General features: G+C 43.8%; 1 protein-coding gene across 1 annotated transcript in view; it reads left to right on the top strand.

The window, feature by feature from the left end:
• The window catches only part of DNAJC13 (DnaJ heat shock protein family (Hsp40) member C13), a 495,155-nt gene that overhangs the window by 156,577 nt on the left and 317,521 nt on the right, over positions 1 to 21,057 (top strand). Inside the window, 3 exon segments of the mRNA XM_033929988.1 lie at positions 1,479 to 1,622; positions 4,976 to 4,990; positions 16,718 to 16,800. Coding sequence (XP_033785879.1) covers positions 1,479 to 1,622; positions 4,976 to 4,990; positions 16,718 to 16,800 — 242 coding nt within the window.

Below are 21,057 nucleotides of genomic sequence, written 5' to 3'. Positions count from 1 at the left end.
GAATCATTTATATGAATCCTGAACCAAAACCAAACCAGTCCATTGCTTGATACATAAAGGGCCATTCCATCTGATCAAAAGCCTTCTCTGCATCCAGGGATACAGAGAAGGCTGGATCATCCATGACTTTTGTAAAATTTAACATGTAAAAAGCCAGCCTGGTGTTATTCGAAGAATGTCTCTGAGCAACGAATCCTGTTTGGTTCATACCAATAATATAAGGGAGAGCCTTGGCCAGGCACAAAGCCAATAACTTAGCCAACAGCTTACCATCTACGTTAATCAGAGAAATAGGTCTGTAATTTGAAACCAACATAGGATCTTTATTTGGCTTTGGCAAAACAATAGTTAACGATTCTGCCATAGTACCTGTAACACAACCTTTAGTCGGTTGAACCTGATATAAATTTAGTAAATGAGGTAATAGGATACTTTGAAATAATTTGTAAAACTCTACAGTGAAACCATCACCACCTGGAGCGGATCCAACTCTAAGGGACTTCAATGCTGCTTGTAACTCTTTCATTGATATAGGTGCATCAGTAGTTTCTTTTATATGCTCAGGAATTTTAGGCTCCTTAATTAACTCCAAAAACTTTAAACCCTCAAGTTATTTATTTGAATAAAGCTCCGAAGAATACAAAGCTGTATAATATTTCAAAAATTGTTTTAAGATAATTCCAATTTAAGAATGAGTTCCCCATACAGTAAATTTTCTTTGTGATTTCACTCCATATATTAGCTCAGATTTGATCATGTTATGATCACAGTTTCCTAGCAGATCCAACATCATTACCTCCTGTATTCCACTAAGCACTAAACCTAAAATAGCTTCTCTTGGTTGTTCCTGGACCAGTTGCTGCAAGAAGCAGTTATGTATTACATCTAGGAATTTTACATCCCTAGCACTCCCTGATTATTATACTGTTGTCCAATTTGCCTGCATTACTAATTTCTGTAAACATTTCTTCATCTGGCTAGTTCTGTCTTTACCAATGTCTTGCTCCAAGGATTGGGTCAGAAGTTGAATCAAGTTTGTCACTGAAATGAGATTTTCCTACAATAAAAGATAAATAGACTGATTATGATATATTTTTCCAGTTTTATATAGTTGCTTATCCTAGGACAAGGAGGCAGCATATTCTCACATGAGGGCAACGTCATCCATGGAGCCTGGTACGGACAGTGGTAAAAGTGTATGGCCACCTTAAATTTTTAAAACTTCACAACCGCCCGCACCACACTTGCGCTTTACCACTGTCCTTACCAGGCTCCATAGATGACATCACCCAAGTGTGAGAATATCTGCCTGCGGTTTCTGGATAACACCTGTTATGGTAAGTAACTATGCTTTATTTCAGAAATTTTTCACATGGCAAGCTAATCATTATCTTGAATAATTATTTAATCTAAAATTACATGATGGTAATCTTCTTAAACAAAACTGTTTCTTATTGTATTATTTTCTTATTGTACAGGATCAGTATGGCAAATCTAATAAGGTACCAGAGTGGCAGAGACTTGCTGGGAAAGCTGCTAAAGAAGTAGAAAAATTTACCAAGGAAAAAATTGATCTGGTGTTGATGCACTGGCGTGACCGAATGGGCATCACACAGAAAGAGGTAAATGAAGCTTTAAATGCATTTTTAACCTTTGCAAACCTAGCCCTCAATTGTGACATTGATTAGGTTAGCAAAGAGATGTTGAATCCATGCAGGTCAAATGCTGAAAGAATACAAATAGGTCCTGGGTTTTTTTTTTTCAAATTCTTTATTCATTTTCAATCTTACATCAAGTGCACAAACAATAAAACAATACAATTAAACACATCAAATAGGTCCTGTTAATGGCATGGTAGCCTGACCCAGTTGGCACTTAAAGATTGTTTATACATTCTCCAAGATATCTGAGTTCCTGCTTTAAGGAGACTTGCATTTTATACTTCTGCACTTTAAAAGAAAATGCCAAAGAATAGCTAAAGTATCTGAAATTAATCTGGCTTTTGTTATGTTTCTATTTCATGTTTTGTATAGCAGAATCTACATTGTTAATTGTGGTAGTACTGGTAGAAAAACAGATGAGCAAAAATGAATGTGTGTTTTTAACAGATTGTTTATTCCAGAAGAGGTGGTATGTCTTTAAGTTCATCTTCCTTAGTCAATCTTTCCATTATAAATCAGAGTAAACTGTGACTCTGCAGTATTAATTCTTTAATCTGTTTACATATCACATTAATACATTTGAAGTATGAATAACTGACAGCTCCTCCTGCTTAGCCAGTTCACCAATATAAATCTAATTAAAAGGGTAGGATACTTTGATTCTTACTGGAACCCTATGTACTCATCTCACTGTAATGTGAAGAATGATTATAGCTGAATTAAAGGGAGCTCAGGAAGTACATTTTTATAAACAGGAAACATGCTTCAAATAAGAACTTAAGGTTAATTTAAATAATATAGCAGGGATACAAAATGAGGCAAGTTATAATAGAGTTAAAAGTATAGTCAAGAAAGAAGTTAATCTTTTAAATAAATGTTCTTCATGTAAACATTACAGGGCCTTTCAAATGTTCATTTAAACATTTATATTCTATCAACTTTTTTAGGCTAAGTGCATTACATTGTAAAAATTAGTTAAAGATAATAGACAAAAATAAAACTTAAAAACAAGACATCATAAAATACATATGTTAGTTGATAAACAACCACTGAAAATCAAACTCTTTTTAATGGGTGCTCTCGATCTGTGTGGCTTCTCTTATCCATGTGGCTACCCATCAGACTATACCTTTTTCTACTGTCTTAAGTTTCTACTACTTTAGCTTTCCTTTATTACAGTGGCATTCTTTTCTTATTTGATGTATACAACCATGTTGCTGCCTTAGGAAAGGCAGTATATTAAATCCAATAAACCATAAGCCACTGCATCTTTCAAATACATAGAAACATAAACATAGAAATAGACGGCAGATAAGGGCCCACGGCCCATCCAGTCTGCCCACCTTAATGTCCCTCCCCTACCTTTGCCCTGTGAATAGATCCCATGTGCCGATCCCATTTTGCCTTAAAATCAGGCACGCTGCTGGCCTCAATCACCTGTAGTGGAAGACTATTCCAGCGAAATTCTTTTTCAGTGAAAAAGAATTTCCTGGTGTCACCTCGTAGTTTCCCGCCCCTGATTTTCAACGGATGCCCTCTTGTTGTCGTGGGACCCTTGAAAAAGAAGATATCTTCCTCCGCCTCGATGCGGCCCGTAAGATACTTGAACGTCTCGATCATGTCTCCCCTCTCTCTGCGCTCCTCGAGCGAGTATAGCTGTAATTTGTCAAGCCGTTTTTCATATGGTAGATCCTTGAGTCCCGAGAACATCCGGGTGGCCATTCTTTGCACCGACTCCAGTCTCAGCACATCCTTGCGATAATGCGGCCTCCAGAATTGCACACAGTATTCCAGGTGGGGCCTCACCATGGATCTATACAATGGCATAATACTTTGGGAACTCACAGGCCTAGATTCTCAAAAATCTGCGTAAATAACCGACAGGCTGCTGTCACAGCTATTACAGTAGCGATTTAAAATAAGTAAGTCATTCTCCAAAAAACGGTCATGCAAATGAGATTGTCAGAGAGTAGTGAATATTTCCTAAATTTGCACGTGTCCATCGCTGGTAATAACGATGGGCACATGCACAGAATAAACACGCAAGAACCCCCCCCCCCCCCCAACTAACAACAAATTGAGCCACCAAAGTCAAGCAACCCTCCACCTGACAGCGGGAGAAATTCCCACTCTCCCACTGCCAAGCAACAACCCCCCCTCCCCCCAGCAGTGGGAGAGATGACCACGCTCTTCTGCCGCCAAGCAACAACCCCTCCGGCAGCAGAAGAGATTCCCACGCTCTCCTGCCACCAAGCAACAGCCTCCTGGCAACAGGAGAGATGCCCAATCTCTCCCGCAGTCAAGCAACACCCCCAACACTCCCTCAGCAGTGTTTTGATAAACTGCTGCTAAAATCAGCTGGAACCTATTTAGCGAGCACTTTAAAGACAGATTTTTGTTTTTAAGAATCTGACCCTTAGTTATGAAGCATCCCTGATTTAAATCATTGTCCTCAAGGGCCACCACCCAGTCAGGTTTTCCTCAATGAATATGCATGAGATCTGTTTGCATGCACTGTCTTTATTTTATGCAAATGGATCTCTTACATTTTTATTGTGGAAATCCTGAAAACCAGACTGAGTTGCAGCCTTAAGCAACATTGAGCACCCCTGATTTAAGCCATCACTGTTATTTTGTATTTGATCTATTTTTCTACTGCAGTGCTTCTCAACCCAGTCCTTGGGACACTCAGCCAGTCAGGTTTTTAGGATATCCACAATGAATATGCAAGAGAAATTTGTATACCAAGGAGGCAGTGCATGCAGATTTTTCTTGTGCATATTCGTTGTGGATGTCTTGAAACCAGACTGGGTTGGAAATCACTGCTCTACTGAACCTTGGCTTTCTCACGTGGTCTCTTACATTTTTCATATTCTGCTGTCCAAATATAATACAATTAAAAATGCATTATAAGAACAATTATAGCAATATTCACAGAGCAATTAAGAATAAGGAAATCAAGCTTGAAGCCAGCAGAGAAGAGCTAAGAGAGTGCTAAGAGAGGGTAGATGCAAGAAGAGCTCGATTAGCCAAAATGCAGCAGAGAGGCTCTTTTGCAATGAAAAGGGCAATGTAAAAGTGCAGAGAAAATCTGAACAAGCTAAATCATTGGAAGAAAGTGATCAAGGATAAAGGAAGAATATTATTGGTAAATAGTACATCATTCACAATATTTTACATCTCAGACAATTAGTGTAAGCAAAATTGGAACCACTATTGCCCTGAAAATATATTGGCTACTGTGTGTGTTATTGTTATCTTAAAAGAAATATTCCTTTCTTTTTTTTCTTTTTCCACTTGCCATTCACAATCAGGACAGAAACAATGTGGTGAGTCTTTGTCTCTGTTTGTTCATATTGTGTTGCATTGCATTGCTTGGTGTGCAGTACCATCTTTGCTGCTCATTTTGTTATCTAGCTCTTGTATTCTGCCAGCTCTCACCAACAGTAGTTCAAAATGGATAACAAAAGAATACAACAGAATATCCATCAAATACTGTATGTCAGCACAGACATCAGATAATAAGAATCTATTAAATAAGTTTTTAAATTTTTAGAGAAGGAAAGATATGAAGACGAAGCTCGTAACTCAGATGAGAGAGCTAAAAATAAACTGCTTGATACTGGGAAGAGTGTGTTAATATTTTTTTATACCTGACCCCAGAGAACAAGGGGAAAATTGAAAGGATATCTAGCACCAAAGTAACTATAAAGTAAGGGGAAATTGAATAACCCCAACAAGATGTCTTTTTTCAACATAAAGTGTGTAGATCAAAGGACTCAGGCACTGCACACTGCAAATAAAATCAATACAAAAAGCTTATCTTTCCGGATTCCTGATGTAGCATAGCAAAACACAGACTGTGTTGGAGCCGTGAACTGACCTTTTCAAATAAGTGGTCTACTGTTAAACAGCTTTTGTAGAGCCATAACATTTGCTACTCCAGTAGAAGCAAGATTCCTTGCTCCATGCAATGTGTTATGATTAAAATTCAAGCACCTTTCCAATGACATTGTACCACTGCTGTGGCGCCTTGCTGAAGAGCTTATGAGCACATTTAAATATTTAAAAACCTTTAAATGTTACATGATGATATTATTTGAGAAACTTGCCAAGTATTGATGAGAAGGGAGTTTTCTGTGTTTTGTTCTATTTTGAAAGTTTTCCCCCTCGAGTGGACTGTAATTCAAAATTCCTGGTCTGTTTGGATCAAACTTGCATCCATCTTTGGCATTAATTTAACATTCAATTTTTCTGCTTTCTTCTCAAAATCTACTTTTTCCATGTCTTCCCTTCCTATCTCTCTTTCCTTCCCTCCCTATTTCCATGGTTTGACATCTCTCTCCTTCCTTTCTCTCTCTCCCTCTTTCCTTCCTTTCCCTTAGTGTGACATCTGTCTCCTTCCCTCCCCCTCATGCCCTGGCATCTCTCCCTCCCCCTCCATGGTCTAGTATCTCCTTTCCCTCCCTCGCATGGACTTGGCATCTTTCGTTCCTCTCCTCTCCTTTGTCTTCCTTCTCCCTCCTTCCCTCTCTCTCCCCAATTGGGTGCAGCAGCATTATTTCTCTTCTCCTATCCCTGTCTTACACACCTGTCGGCAGCGCAGCATTCACAACTTGCTGCTTTTGCTTGCTTCGGGCCTTCCTCGCTGCCAGGTACCACCTACTTTCTGTGTCCATGGATGAAGGCCCAAAGCAAGCAAGCAAGAGCAACGAGTTGTAAGTCTCTCTCTCTTCTGTGCCTCCCTCTGGTGAGTGTTTGGTTTCTGGCCGGCTCCTTTGCTGAAGTCGTTTTTCCGTTCAAAGCTGCGGGTAGTGGCTCCTCATGTGATCTGCGCCTGCATCAGAAGCTTTCTGTCTAGAGAGGCTTCCAATACAGGAGCCGCCGCCCACGACTTTGAACGGAAAAACGACTGCAGCAAGGGAGCTGGCCAGAAACTAAACACTCGATCATTGCGTCCAGACCATGGGCCACAAAATAGTACCTGGCGAGCCGCGTGTTTGAGACCACTGGCATAGAGGGAGGGAGAGAAGATCTCTGCCACAGGTGTTGGAGGAAGGGGAGGGAGAGAGCGGATTGCTCTGCTGCTGTGGGGTGTTGGAGAGAGGGGAGGGACACAGGATTGACAGTAGGTTGTGTATATAAATCAACCTTGGAGTTTTAGGGCTTTTTTTTTAACCCTAAATTTCTTGACTTAAGAGTATGTGGTTTTTTTGTGTGTTTTAACAGTAACTACTGCAGAGTTTTCTAAACATTCCTGTTTATTTTCTAGGGGAAAAGTTTGATTACTTTTACTATTTTCTAGCTGTGCTGACTCCATATTGCTTGTTTTGTAATGCACATAAAAATAACATAGCCAAAGTGGATTTTGACCTGTACTTCTGTGATGTTTTGTGAGCCAGTGGCATAGCAAGGTAAGTGTGCATCTGGGGCAGCTTCGCCCAGCATCACCATGCCGTGTGCCTCCCTGATGCACCTTTCTCTGTGGCCATTCCAGAACTCTTCAAATTTTCACTGACCACAAACAGCATCTCTTACCTGCTGCTTTTGCCTGCATGATCCTTCTTCCTGTCATTTCCAAGTCCATGCAAACAGGAAGTGACGGAGGGAGGGATGAAGCCTTCATATGCAGCAGGTAAGAGATGCTGTTTGTGGCCAGCGAAGATTTGAAGAGATACAGGGGGAGAGGAGAGGTGCCAGCATCCCCACCAAGGTGGCTCCCAGGATTGCCTGCTCCCTCTTACTGCACCAGTGTTGTGAGCAGCTAATTATTAATCTAAATAAGTGATATTAATAGCCCTGATTGTCATAATGATCATTTCCCACATGAATAGCTATTGCAATATTGTATCAGTAGGGATAGATGTGCTTATCCAAACTATGCATAAGTAATAAGAGGAAGTAGCATCGAGATGTTTCCTGTTTTTTATTAACTTATAAAACTGATTAAGGACAAGCATAATAAACTGTAGATGCTTACTAAAATAGGGAAAAGGAGTCCAGAAGCTGGTCTACACTGTGGACGTTATACCAGCCTAATGTACAATACAGAATAAAAAAGCACATTGATGTCACATTGATGCTCTGAAAAATTACAATCAAGAAAAATACATTTCTCAAATTATTTTCTAAAATATAAACTTCACTTTATTGTAATATCATTCCTCTGCTAACCAGTACTTGAAAACAATCGCTGCAGATTCCTTTCTTACAGTGGTGTAGGCAGACACCCATTTTTGGGTGGGTCTGAGCAAGAGTGGGTAGGCAAGAGTATTGAAAAGGGATAGAACTAAAGAATGGTGCAAAATGTGAAGGGTCTGCTATCAGCTGAGGAAAATAACAGGCAGCCAATGCCTGAATTTTACATGATGGTGGGCAGACCTGGTAAGGGGTGTGGACACTGCCTGAATGAACGCATGAACTGAAGGACAGCACTAGAAAAGAGAGCTGCAGAGTGTATTCACTTGTATACGTTTGTGTCTTTGGAGAGTCCCAAGTTCATGGATGGCCACCTGGGGAAGGAAGGTGTGGACCATGCATTCTACAGGTGTCAGGTCAGAACTGTCTTTCCCTGGACATCTGTTCCCTGCCTTGTGGCAGATGTCATGCTTTAGCTGCCTCCATTTACATTTTCGGTCCTCCACATCCCTGTTGTGGTGGACTCTTGAGTATGGCTTGCATATGGAAGTCCACTCTTTGCCTTTGATAGTCATTCAGCATTCGTGGCTTTCAATTTTTACACTTAGAATCTTATTGTAGATTTTTTTTTTTCTATTCACATCTTTTAAGTTTGTAACTCTGGGATGGAAAATGATCCCGCTGCAACTATTAAGCTTACATTTTAAAATTTTTGAATGGGAACATACCACTTCCAATACAAAGTACTACCATTTGGACTGGTGGCAGCACTGAGAGTATTCACAAAATGCTTGGGTGTTGTAGCTTCAACCATCCGCTCATCAGCTTTCATATGTTCCCTTACCTGGACGACTGATTAATCAAGGCCTCATCACCTCAACAAGCTCACCAGGCCATCAATTTGACAATTTGCCGTTTAGAACTTCTGGGATTTGCAGTCAACTACCAGAAAACCCATCTTCAACCTACTCAAACTTTTAGAGTTCATTGGAGCATTTCAAGACATGACTCTGGCACAAGCCTTTTTGCTAATTCAATACGTTTAGATGTTTTCACACTATCTGCACCAGTGTCAGCCATCATTGAAGCTTCTAGATAACCTTCCACTCAGCACTGCTATCATTTCAAGTGGACTCACTTCATATTCTGGTGTAATCTCACCAGATTCAATCACTTGTTCTCTCCAATCAGTTCTAGACTACCTTCTACACTTTTCCAATTCCAATTTCAAAACTACTTTGGTCAGAGTTCATCTCGGTGTTTTTAGTGCTTTTCAAACACCATTGGACAAAATGCCATTGTCTGTATATCCTTTGGTTTCTAGATTCATGAAAGGCCTTTACCATACCAAGCCCCTTCTCAAGCCGCCGCCTTTGACTTGAGACCTTAACCCTCAGAAACAAAATGTGTTTCAATGGCTCTTATGACAGATCTGCATCGCCAAATACTTGTCATTTTGGCACTGTTGCTCTTGTTCAACATCAAGTTACTTAAAGCAGCTGTTTCACCATCTTCCAATTAAAGGATTAATGTTATACTTTCTACTCTAATGAAGCTTCCATTTGAACCACTCTTGACTTCATCCCTCAAGCATCTCACTTGGAAAGTAGTCTTCCTCATATCTCTCACATCTGCATGTCGAGTCAATGAACTTCAAGTCAGTTGGACTATTGCAATATTTATTTTGCAGGTACTCAAAAAAAATCTTTCTAGATTGTGTATCATTCAGAATGTAGCTGTGCGACCTTTTTTTTGTTTGAAAAAGTTAGACTGTTACTCCATTTTTCCATGAGCTGCACTGGCTGCCTGTTGAGGCTCATGTGAAATTTAAGTTCGGATATATTTGTTATAAAGTCTCAACTGGTCTAGTACCCAACTATCTTATAGATTCATTAATTTTTGCTAATTCAATGTGTTCCTGAAGTTCACACGCTTTTTTCGTTTTTCTGTCAGTTAAAGGTTGCCAATTTTAAAAAGTACCTTCAACGTCTTTTTTTCCTATCAAGCAACTTCTTGGGATAAGGACCTTAAGTTAATGATATTGACCTCTGCTTTTTAATATTTTTGGAAACAATTGAAAACATATTTGTTTTCTAAATTTTTAGGGAACTGAAATATTTTATTCAACTGCTTGTCTATTTAATTTTTGTAAACCGCATAGAACTTAACGGTAATGCGATATAGAAATCGATTTTTGTGTTGTTATATGTCTTATGTCAGATCCACCTTATGCAATATTCTACCACAATAGATTGGTTCTCCACATACATCCAAAGTTCCTCCTAAAAATCATCTTTGAATTTTATCTGACCCAGTCTATAGTTTTCCTGTCTTCTTTTCAAGACCACATTCTCTCCCTGGTGAATCTACATTCCAGACATTAGACTGTAAACATGCTCTGGCTTATTACTTGGATTGGACCAAACCTCACAAAACTTCCTCTCAACTGTTCCTGTCATTCGATCCAAACAGGCTTGGAGCACCTATGACCAAAAGAACCATCTCCACATGGCTGGCGAATTGTACCTCCTTTTGCTGTGCTTGGGCCAGGCTAATGCCTGAAGGTTATGTCACTGCACATAAAGTTCAAGCATTGGCGACTTCAGTAGCTCATCTTTGTTCCACTTGAAGACATCTATAAAGCAGCCACCTGGTCCTCTATTCATACCTTCACATCCCACTATTGTTTGGAGAATCATTCCAGACAGGATAGTCGGTTCGGCCAAGCAGTTCTACAAAATTTATTCTCTACTTAGATGACAACTTCCCTCCAACCCTTTTGGTTTTGCCAGGCTCATGGTAGCTTTCAATAATCCTCTTCTCAGAAGCATGATATGGTAGGTAGGAAGTCCAATATGTGAGAATATGTTGCCTGCTTGTCCTTGGATAAAGCATAGTTACTCATCTGTAGCAGGTGTTATCCCAGGACAAGCAGGCAGCATATTCTTAACGTATGGGTGACGTCACCGACGGAGCCCCGGTACGGACACTTTTAACTAGAAAGTTCTAGTTGGCCGCACCACGCATGCGCGGGTGCCTTCCCGCTCGACGGAGGAGAGCGTGGTCCCCAGTTTCTTCGTTTCCGTGGAGCGAAGATGCATGTGCTTTCAACGGCTGTTGAAATCTCTGTTTTTGCCTTCCCGCTCGCGCTATTTTCTTCCTTTTTTTGTTCTTTTTCCTTCGGATTCGTTTTTCGTTCTATCTTGCAAAAAAAAAACCAAAACTTTGTTTTTTCTTTATTTTTCGGGCCGGCCCCGGCGGGGCCTGTTGCCACCATACAGGCCTCCGGTTTTGATTTTGCGGGGGCCGTGTTCCCCTTCATGCCCCCTCAGCCGGGCTTTAAGAAGTGCCAGCGGTGTGCACGCCGATATCTCTCACTGACCCGCACAATTGGTGCCTACAGTGCCTGGGTCCAGAGCATCGGGCTGACACCTGCACCCGCTGTGCTACTCTTAAAAAACGTACTTTGAAAAATAGACAGATCCAACAGAATATCCTTTTCGGTACCGGATCTGCCATGGAATTGGCCGTGCCGTCAACGGCGCCGCAAAAGTCGGCACCGACTACTTCGACGCCTGATCCTTCCTCGGGGTCGCTGGCACCAGGTAAGCCGGCTAAGAAGCCTTCCACTTCCCTTGAGCGCCCTCCTGCCACACCGGCGACGCCGGTTCTCCCAGCATCACGCCGACCCCGCAAACGCTCCGCCCCGATTTCGGTGAGTGCCTCGTCATCGGCATCCTCATCGCCGGGGCATGGAGCGGCACCTATGGTACCGACAAAGAAAAAAGCGGTACCGGTACCCCCTCTGGACGACCGCATTGCGGCCATACTCCAAAGCCAATTGCAAGAGCAACTGCAACAGCAACTCCAGCACTTGTTGCCCGCAATTTTGGCCCCACTCCTTCCTGTACCAGACCAGCCCGAGCCTCGCACCATACCGCCGGTGTCGACACCATCGGTACCGTTGAACACCTCCATGCCGGTACTCGCGGCTGAACCACTTAATCCTCCAGTACAAACACGCTCTGATGCCGACCCTCCCCGACATCGAGACCGACACCAGTCCCCCCGAGACCAGGACCGGCATCGATCTTCCTCCCCCGGTACCGTCTCGATGCGCTCTGGCAAATCTCTCTCTAAGACTCGCCACACTGAGCCGTCCGCACCACCGTCCAGTCCTGCGCACACCGACGTCAGGGACCCGGACTTATGGGAAGAATCCCCACCCGGTACCGATGATGAGGCTTCCTCAACGGACGAGGAACCATCGATGGTCGATACCAGTTCCAAACCTGAACAGTCCTCATTCACAAAATTTCTCAGGGAAATGTCGGCGGCTCTGTCGATCCCTTTGGAATCCGACTAAGAAGTCCCAGGCTTTCCTGGAAGCCCTGGACTTCGAACAATCTCCCAAAGAATTTTTAAAGTTACCCGTCCATGACATCTTACGGGAAACTTTTTACAAAAACTGGGAAAATCCTCTCACGGTACCGGGTGCCCCTCGAAAACTGGATAGTTTATACAGGGTCATTCCTATCCCGGGGTTTGACAAACCTCAACTACCCCATGAATCCCTTCTAGTGGAGTCCACCTTGAAGAAAACCCAGGGCTCCAGTGTTTATGCCTCCACCCCTCCTGGCAGAGAGGGCAGAACAATGGATAAATTTGGCAAGCGCCTTTATCAGAATTCCATGCTTGCCAACAGGGCTAATAATTACACCTTCCACTTCTCCTTCTATATGAAGCATTTGGTGCAACAACTCTCCTCCTTACAAAAGTACATCCCTGAGCGTAAGATCCCGGTTTTCCAACAACAAATCTCCAGTTTGCTCCAACTCCGGAAATTTATGGTGCGATCCATTTATGACTCTTTTGAGCTGACCTCTCGAGCATCTGCCATGGCTGTTGCCATGAGGCGCTTGGCCTGGCTGAGAGTTTCTGACCTTGACATTAATCACCAAGACCGCCTGGCTAACGCACCTAATCTTGGTGATGAACTATTCGGGGAGTCCCTGGACTCAACTACCCAGAAACTATCAGCACACGAGACCAGGTGGGATACCCTAATCAAACCTAAAAAGAAGACTCCACCTGCTCGCCCCTACAAACAGCAGACTTCCTACCAACGCAGGTTCTCGAGCAGACCTCTCAACCCGCCTCAGCAACAACAGCCTCGCTGGCCTCGTCAGCAGCACCAAACTCAGGCACGTTTACAGTCTCACCAACCTGCCAAGCCTCTCCCACAGTCGAAACCATCTCAGCCCTTTTGACTCTTTTCTCCAGGGCATAGCCAGTCTCCCGCCATTATTGCCTCTTCCTCAGCCGATAGGAGGCCGCCTTCAACTCTTCCTCAACCGTTGGGAGGTCATTACATCAGACCTGTGGGTCCTCAACATCATTCGCCACGGCTACTCTCTCAACTTCCAGACTCTTCCACCAGACAATCCTCCCATAGAGTCTGTTTCTCACTCCTCTCAATCCCCCCTCCTCCTGAGGGAGGTCCAATCCCTTCTTCTTCTCAATGCCATCGAAGAGGTACCCCCAGACCAAAGGGGTCAGGGATTCTTCTCCCGCTACTTCCTGGTTCCCAAGAAGACAGGAGACCTCCGTCCCATCCTCGATCTTCGGAACCTCAACAAGTGTCTGGTCAAGGAAAAATTCAGGATGCTCTCCCTTGCCACGCTTTACCCTCTTCTCTCTCATCACGACTGGCTATGTTCCCTAGACCTCAAAGAGGCCTACACTCACATTCCAATCCATCTGACTTCACGTCACTACCTCCGATTTCAGGTACAGCACCACCACTATCAGTACAAAGTGCTACCCTTTGGCCTCGCATCATCGCCCAGGGTGTTCACCAAGTGCCTTATTGTGGTGGCGGCCTTCCTCAGGTCTCACAACCTCCAGGTGTTCCCATACTTGGACGATTGGTTGGTGAAAGCTCCTACGTCTCCGCTTGTGCTACAAGCCACTCAACACACCATCTCTTTCCTCCATCTCCTGGGGTTCGAGATCAACTACCCCAAGTCACATCTCCTCCCCACACAGCGACTTCAGTTCATTGGTGCCGTCCTCGACACCACTCTGATGAGGGCGTTTCTTCCCTCAGACCGCCAACGAACCCTGCTCCATCTCTGCCGTCAGGTGCTCCTTTGTCGCTCTATTCCGGCTCGGCAAATGATGGTCCTCCTGGGCCACATGGCCTCGACAGTCCATGTGCTTCCTCTGGCACGACTCCACCTCAGGACACCTTAATGGACTCTAGCCAACCAATGGTCACAGCCCACGGATCCTCTTTCTCATCCCATCTCTGTGACATCGTCTCTTCAGCAATCTCTTCAATGGTGGTTGAACTCCTCAAATCTTTCCAGGGGTCTACTCTTTCATCTACCCCCTCACTCCATGATCATAACCACAGATGCCTCCCCCTATGCATGGGGAGCTCACATGGGAGATCTTCGCACCCAGGGACTCTGGACCCCTCAGGAGCGTCAACATCACATCAATTTCCTGGAACTCAGGGCCATGTTCTATGCTCTCAAGGCCTTCCAGCACCTTCTCTATCCTCAGGTTCTTCTCCTGTGCACAGACAACCAAGTCGCCATGTACTACATAAACAAGCAAGGCGGCACCGGATCTCCCCTCCTTTGTCAGGAGGCCATCCGCATCTGGACCTGGGCCACGGCCCGCAGTCTCTTCCTCAAGGCCGTCTATATCCAGGGCGAACAGAACTCCCTGGCCGACAACCTCAGCCGCATCCTTCAACCTCACGAGTGGACCTTGGATCCTCCCACACTCCACTCCATCTTTGCTCTCTGGGACACTCCTCAGGTGGACCTCTTTGCAGCTCCTCACAACCATCAGCTGCCCCAGTTCTGCTCCAGACTCTACTCTCCTCATCGTCTGACCCCGGATGCATTCCTGCTCGACTGGACGGATTGGTTCCTCTATGCCTTTCCTCCACTGCCTCTAATGTTGCGGACGCTATTCAAACTCCGCAGGGACAGAGCCACCATGATTCTCATCGCTCCTCGGTGGCCTTGCCAACACTTGTTCTCCCTCCTGCTCCAGCTCAGCTCCAGGGAGCCCATTCCTCTTCCTACTCTACTTACACAGCAGCATCAGTCTCTACTACATCCCAATCTGTCCTCGCTCCACCTGACAGCTTGGTTTCTCTCGGGCTGACCTCTCCAGAGAATCTGTCTCAGCCTGTCCATCATATTTTGGATGCCTCCAGGAAACCGGCCACCCTCCAATGTTACCATCAGAAGTGGACCCGGTTCTCCTCTTGGTGTCTACTTCATCATCACAATCCCACCTCATTGGCGGTGGCAACTGTACTGGACTATTTGCTTTCTCTCTCCGACACTGGCCTCAAGTCTACCTCAACCAGAGTCCACCTCAGTGCCATCACTGCGTTTCATGAGCCTGTCCTCGGAAAACCTCTCACGGCTCATCCCCTGGTTTCCCGGTTCATGAGAGGCCTCTTCAATGTCAAACCACCGCTGAAGCCTCCTCCATTCGTCTGGGACCTGAATGTGGTCCTCTCAGCCCTCATGAAACCTCCATTTGAGCCTCTTGCCACAACTTCACTCAAATTTCTGACATGGAAGGTGCTTTTCCTCATTGCCATCACCTCTGCCAGGAGGGTTAGTGAGCTGCATGCACTGGTTGCTGACCCACCTTTCACGGTTTTTCACCATGACAAGGTGGTTCTGCGTACCCATCCTAAATTCCTTCCCAAGGTAGTCTCGGATTTCCACCTCAACCAGTCCATTATATTGCCTGTCTTTTTCCCTAAACCCCACTCTCATCCTGGGGAACAGGCGTTACACACGCTGGACTGTAAACGTGCCCTGGCATACTACCTTGACCGTACCAGAACTCACCGCACGTCACCTCAGCTCTTTCTGTCCTTCGACCCTAACCGTTTAGGTCGTCTTGTCTCTAAACGAACGCTTTCCAACTGGCTTGCTGCCTGCATTGCGTTCTCTTATGCTCGGGCCGGTCTCTCACTGGAAGGTGCTGTCACGGCCCACAGGGTCAGAGCTATGGCTGCTTCTGTGGCTTTCCTCCGCTCCACGCCCATCGAGGAGATCTGCAAAGCTGCCACTTGGTCCTCAGTTCACACATTCACTACTCACTACTGTCTGGATGCCTTCTCCAGACGGGATGGGCACTTCGGCCAATCTGTGTTACAAAATCTATTTTCCTAATGGCCAACCATCCCTCCTCCCTCTCTGTTAGCTTGGAGGTCACCCATACGTTAAGAATATGCTGCCTGCTTGTCCTGGGATAAAGCACAGTTATTTACCGTAACAGGTGTTATCCAGGGACAGCAGGCAGATATTCTTACGACCCACCCACCTCCCCAGGTTGGCTTTTTAGCTGGCTTATCTTAACTGGGGACCACGCTCTCCTCCGTCGAGCGGGAAGGCACCCACGCATGCGCGGTGCGGCCAACTAGAACTTTCTAGTTAAAAGTGTCCGTACCGGGGCTCCGTCGGTGACGTCACCCATACGTTAAGAATATCTGCCTGCTGTCCCTGGATAACACCTGTTACGGTAAGTAACTGTACTTTATCTGAGGACAACAGACAGATGTTCTCACAACACTCCTTCCTCCCCTAGTTGGCTTCTTAGTGAGAAGGCATCAGCATGTGTGCGGTACAGGCGGTCATTAAGCGACAGTGCACTTTTTGACTGTCCATGATGGGTTCTGTGGATGACATCACCCTCCTCAGATAACACATGCTACAGGTGAGTAACTGTGCTTCACTATTGGTTTTAAAATAAATTTGCATTTTGGATACCTAGTTAGGATATGGTTATAATTTTGTGACTGATGATTTTATATGATTGCATAGGACAGTGTGTCTTACCCTTAAATTTGTCAAGTTATCTTTTTTTCTTTACAGAATATTAACCAAAAGCCTGTCATACTGAGAAAGCGACGGCAAAGAATAAAAATAGAGTCAAACTGGGATCTCTTCTATTACAAGTAAGGGTTTGGCATACATTTTTATTGATGTGCATTCTATGGATTAATAATGTGTTTAATTATTCTGGCATTTGACTATTAAAAATACCTTTGCATAGATTTATAAGCTTTATATGAAAAAAATAAATACTAATTCTGCTCATAAGACACCTCTGAAATGTTTGGTCTGTCATTAATCTCCATTTTGAGAGGGGAGTACTGATTTTCAAACTAGAGAGAAAAAGGAATAATAGAGACAAAAGGAAGCAGTTTCTATGATTTGAAGGAGTAGAATAATACACTTAGGCATCCCATCTGTTTTGTCAAATGAAATACAGGGTCTGAGATTGAATGAATGAGGAAGAGTAGAGATTGATGATAGTAAGGTGCTGGTCACTGATGTATTTTATTGTCTAGATTATTTTGTAGGTATGTTTGTCGTTGATTCGACTTGTCTGTTATATGTAATTTTACATTTTTGTATGTGAGTGTGTAACTCGCCCTGGATAAGGGTGGGGTATAAATAAATAATACAAATAAACAAGTTACGACTTCCTTATCAGTATTTTCACATGCTTGAGTGGTTACTAAAGAACAAGTAGAAACTAGAATATTCTAAACAGAGTTAGTTCTATTAACACACATACTTTTTTGCTTCACAGCTTCTCTGCTGACTATCATGCAGCTAAGGAACCCCAGCACCTACCTAGTCATTTCTAGTTTTATCAGATGGTTATACTTTTCCTTATTCCTTCCTGAGTTTCTCCTCATTTTCTATTTTGCTCCCATTAATTTTCTTCACCTATCATCATCTCCATCCCCACTTTTCTATCCCCTATTCCTTTTTGCCTTCTCTGTATTATATTCTGATTCAATTTAATTCAATTTAATTTTTTAAACTTAATATTCCACTATTTGCAATACCTCATGGAGTATTAGAGGTAAAAAGCATAATGAACAGCTTAGTCATAAATGACCACAACAAATTGCAGAACATTAAAATCCAAAAACAATAACCATCTACCCTCATTTAAAATACTCTTCAAACAATATTGCCTTGAACAATTTCCTTTTTTTAAAATTAAGCGTTTTCAATATTTACGATGAAAATTGCCAGAAAATATTTTTCAAAAATAATCAAATCCACATTGTCACAAACAAGTCCATGTTAAAAAGGGACAAGCGAAAGTGCAGAGATGCTAAATTATATAATATTAATAAAACATTCCTGTAGGTATATGCTAAACAATTTGAGCTATTACACAGTAACATTTATGTTTAAAACGATTTTATTAGGTTTTGTACATAAACAGAACAATATCAGCCAGGTCATCAAGCAAGTTACCTAAACATCACTACAGTACTCAATGTCCCCCCTCCAACCCCCATCCCCTCCCATACCTCCCACCCTCCCGCCCACCCATGGGAACAGCCTCTAGGAAAGTTAGGTCAATTTAACAATCTACTACGTACAACCGGTGTTAGCGTAGAACAGAAAGGCACCCAGCAGCGTAGGTACATTAAACCAGCCTTAGAGTTCATATCAGCAATGGCTAATCTTTCATAACCTGCCAACTGGATCATTTGTGTGCGCCACTGGGAAACCGTTGGCGTGTGGGGAGACAACCAGCATTGGAGAATAGTTTTAAGTCCGATGAAGATGGTCTTTCTAGCAAACGCCGCGGCACCTGGGCGAATGGGCTGCATGGTAAGTTTTAGCGTGAAGAGGTATGTATTAGTAGGTATCCAAACACATTTCCAGATAGATTGTACATGCAAGCAGATACGTTTCCAGTACGCTTGTATGCCCGGACAATGCCAAAACACATGACCCAAGGAAGCTCTCGGGGCTGTACATTTCAAGCAACAATCGGTAGGACTGACATGAGCCCGAAACGCCCGGACAGGAGCAAAATAGGCCCGGACCAGGAACTTGTAGTAACGTTCCTTTTCTGCTACTGATAGTTGTAGTTTCATTCCCATAGAAAAGCTCCTTTTTAGCATGTCCTCCGAAATAGTAATCTGTAAGTCTTGTGTCCATTGAGAGGCCAAAAAAGCATAGTCCAAGTCCCCAGCCAATTCTTGCAGAAATCTGTGGTGGAAACGTAGTGGTATGGGTTCCTGAGCCGAGAGGCAAAAGGCTTCCGACAATCTATCTCGAATAGGTCCAGTCAAGGCCATGTCTGACAAGGTACTGACATAATGATGTAGCTGTTTATATTGGAACCAGTCTACAGGCTTCATTACAGAAGAATCACATAACATTTGGAAAGATTGTAATTGTCCGTTGGATTGCAATACATGAAACAAATAAAATAGACCCCTCCCATTCCACCAGGCCTGGGCTCCCAGATCCATACCCGGGGGAAAGTCCCCATTACCCGCTACCGGGAGATAAGGTGTCATATCAGGTCTAACAGTTAAACGCTTGCAAAGAGTCCTCCATAGCCTACGTAGGGGAAGTAGGAACACATCACCATAGGTATTGACTCGTTTAGGAAGGCACTTAACATGCAACATATAACTGAAATGATATGGTACATGTGCCAAACACTCCACTTCTGTAGCCGTAAAATGGGATGTTTCACAGAACCAATCATTTAAGTGCCGTAACAAACAAGCCTCATTAAACCGTCCTAAGTGTAAAAGACCTAGACCACCCTGAGAGATTGGTAGAGATAAATTGCGTAGGGTGATCCGGGATTTCCTGCCCCCCCATAAAAATCGAGATAGCGCACGATGATGAAGCCGGATGTGTTTGCTCAACAAAAAAAGTGGCAATGTTTGTAGGACATATAGCCATTGCGGAATCATCATCATGTTGTATAGAGCAATCCTGCCCATTAGTGTCAAGGGATAGGATCTCCAGGCCTGCAACCGTTTTTTAGTTTGGATAAGCAGGGGTGTAACATTAAGTGAATACAGCATGTTTAAGTCTCTCGGTATGTGGATACCTAAGTATCTAATAGACGACGGGGCCCAAACTAGAGGAAAGGGTCCGGGCCACGTGTCGCAAAGCGAGGATTGTAAAGAAAGTACTAGTGATTTTTGTTTGTTTAATGTTAGCCCAGAATATAAATGGAATTCATCCAAAATCTCCAATGCCCTTTTCAGGGAACTATGCGGTTGAGCTAGTGTAAGTAATATGTCATCTGCAAATGCCAGCACTCGTATTTGAGAGGAGCCCTCCGGCAGCCCTACCAAAACATCGTCTTTCAATATGGTTCTTATTAGTGGGTCCAGATAAAGAAGGAACAGTAGTGGGGATAACGGACAACCCTGACGGGTGCCCCTGCCAATGTTAAAGGGTTGTGTCAGAACACCATTAATCAGAAGGGAAGCTTGGGGGGAAGAGTATAACGCCCTTAAGGAAGACCCAAACCAACCCCCCACTCCCATGTAGTCTAATACTTCAAATAAGTATGTCCAATTCACCTGGTCGAAAGCCTTTGCAGCATCTAAACTGACCAGTATGCCCGGGTTTGCCGCATGTTGAGCTCTGGACATTGCCAACAACACCCTTCTGACATTCACTACCGAATGACGGCCCTGGACAAATCCAGCCTGGGCCTGGGATATCACTTGCGGTAAGAGAGGGGTCAGTCGATTAGCCAGCAGACGAGCCAATATTTTTATATCGACATTCAGGAGGGATATCGGTCGGTAGGAGTCAACTTCGTCATTGGGTTTGCCCGGTTTAGGGATTAAAGTTATGGTTGCCGTGTTAGAATGGGATGGAAAGTATCCTTTCTCCAATGCCACTACATAATATCCCAGTAGGGACTCACACACCTGCACTGACATCAATTTGTAGAATTCCGTGGAAAACCCATCTGGCCCCGGGGCAGTGTGAGATCTTAACTGTTTAATTGCTTTTTGTATCTCTATGCCTTGAAACGGTCTATTCAATATTGATCTCTGCAGGTCCGTGAATCTAGGCATACCCGCATCTTCCAAATAATCTAGGGCATCAGGACCCAGAGATGCAGGAGGGCTAGCATAGAAGTTAGAGAAATGTTGATAAAACGTCTCAGCTATGTCAGTTGGTTTAGTATGGTAAGTGTGTGTCCCTGTTTTTACTCGGGAAATATAGCGATCTTCCTGCCAATTCTTTGTCAACGTGGCTAACAACCTGCCGGTTTTATTTCCATAACGGTAAAACCTATATTTTCTGTAAAACAACGAGCGTTTGACCCTTTCATGTAGCAATGCATTCAAAGCTACCTGTGCTGAGTGCAGGTCCTCACGTAACAGACGAGACGGATTTTGAATATATTG

This window comes from Geotrypetes seraphini, chromosome 2 (genome assembly GCF_902459505.1).
Source record: "Geotrypetes seraphini chromosome 2, aGeoSer1.1, whole genome shotgun sequence".
Classification (NCBI taxonomy): domain Eukaryota; kingdom Metazoa; phylum Chordata; class Amphibia; order Gymnophiona; family Dermophiidae; genus Geotrypetes; species Geotrypetes seraphini.
Note: the sequence above shows the minus strand (reverse complement) of the source record. Positions and strands in the feature narration are given on the sequence as shown.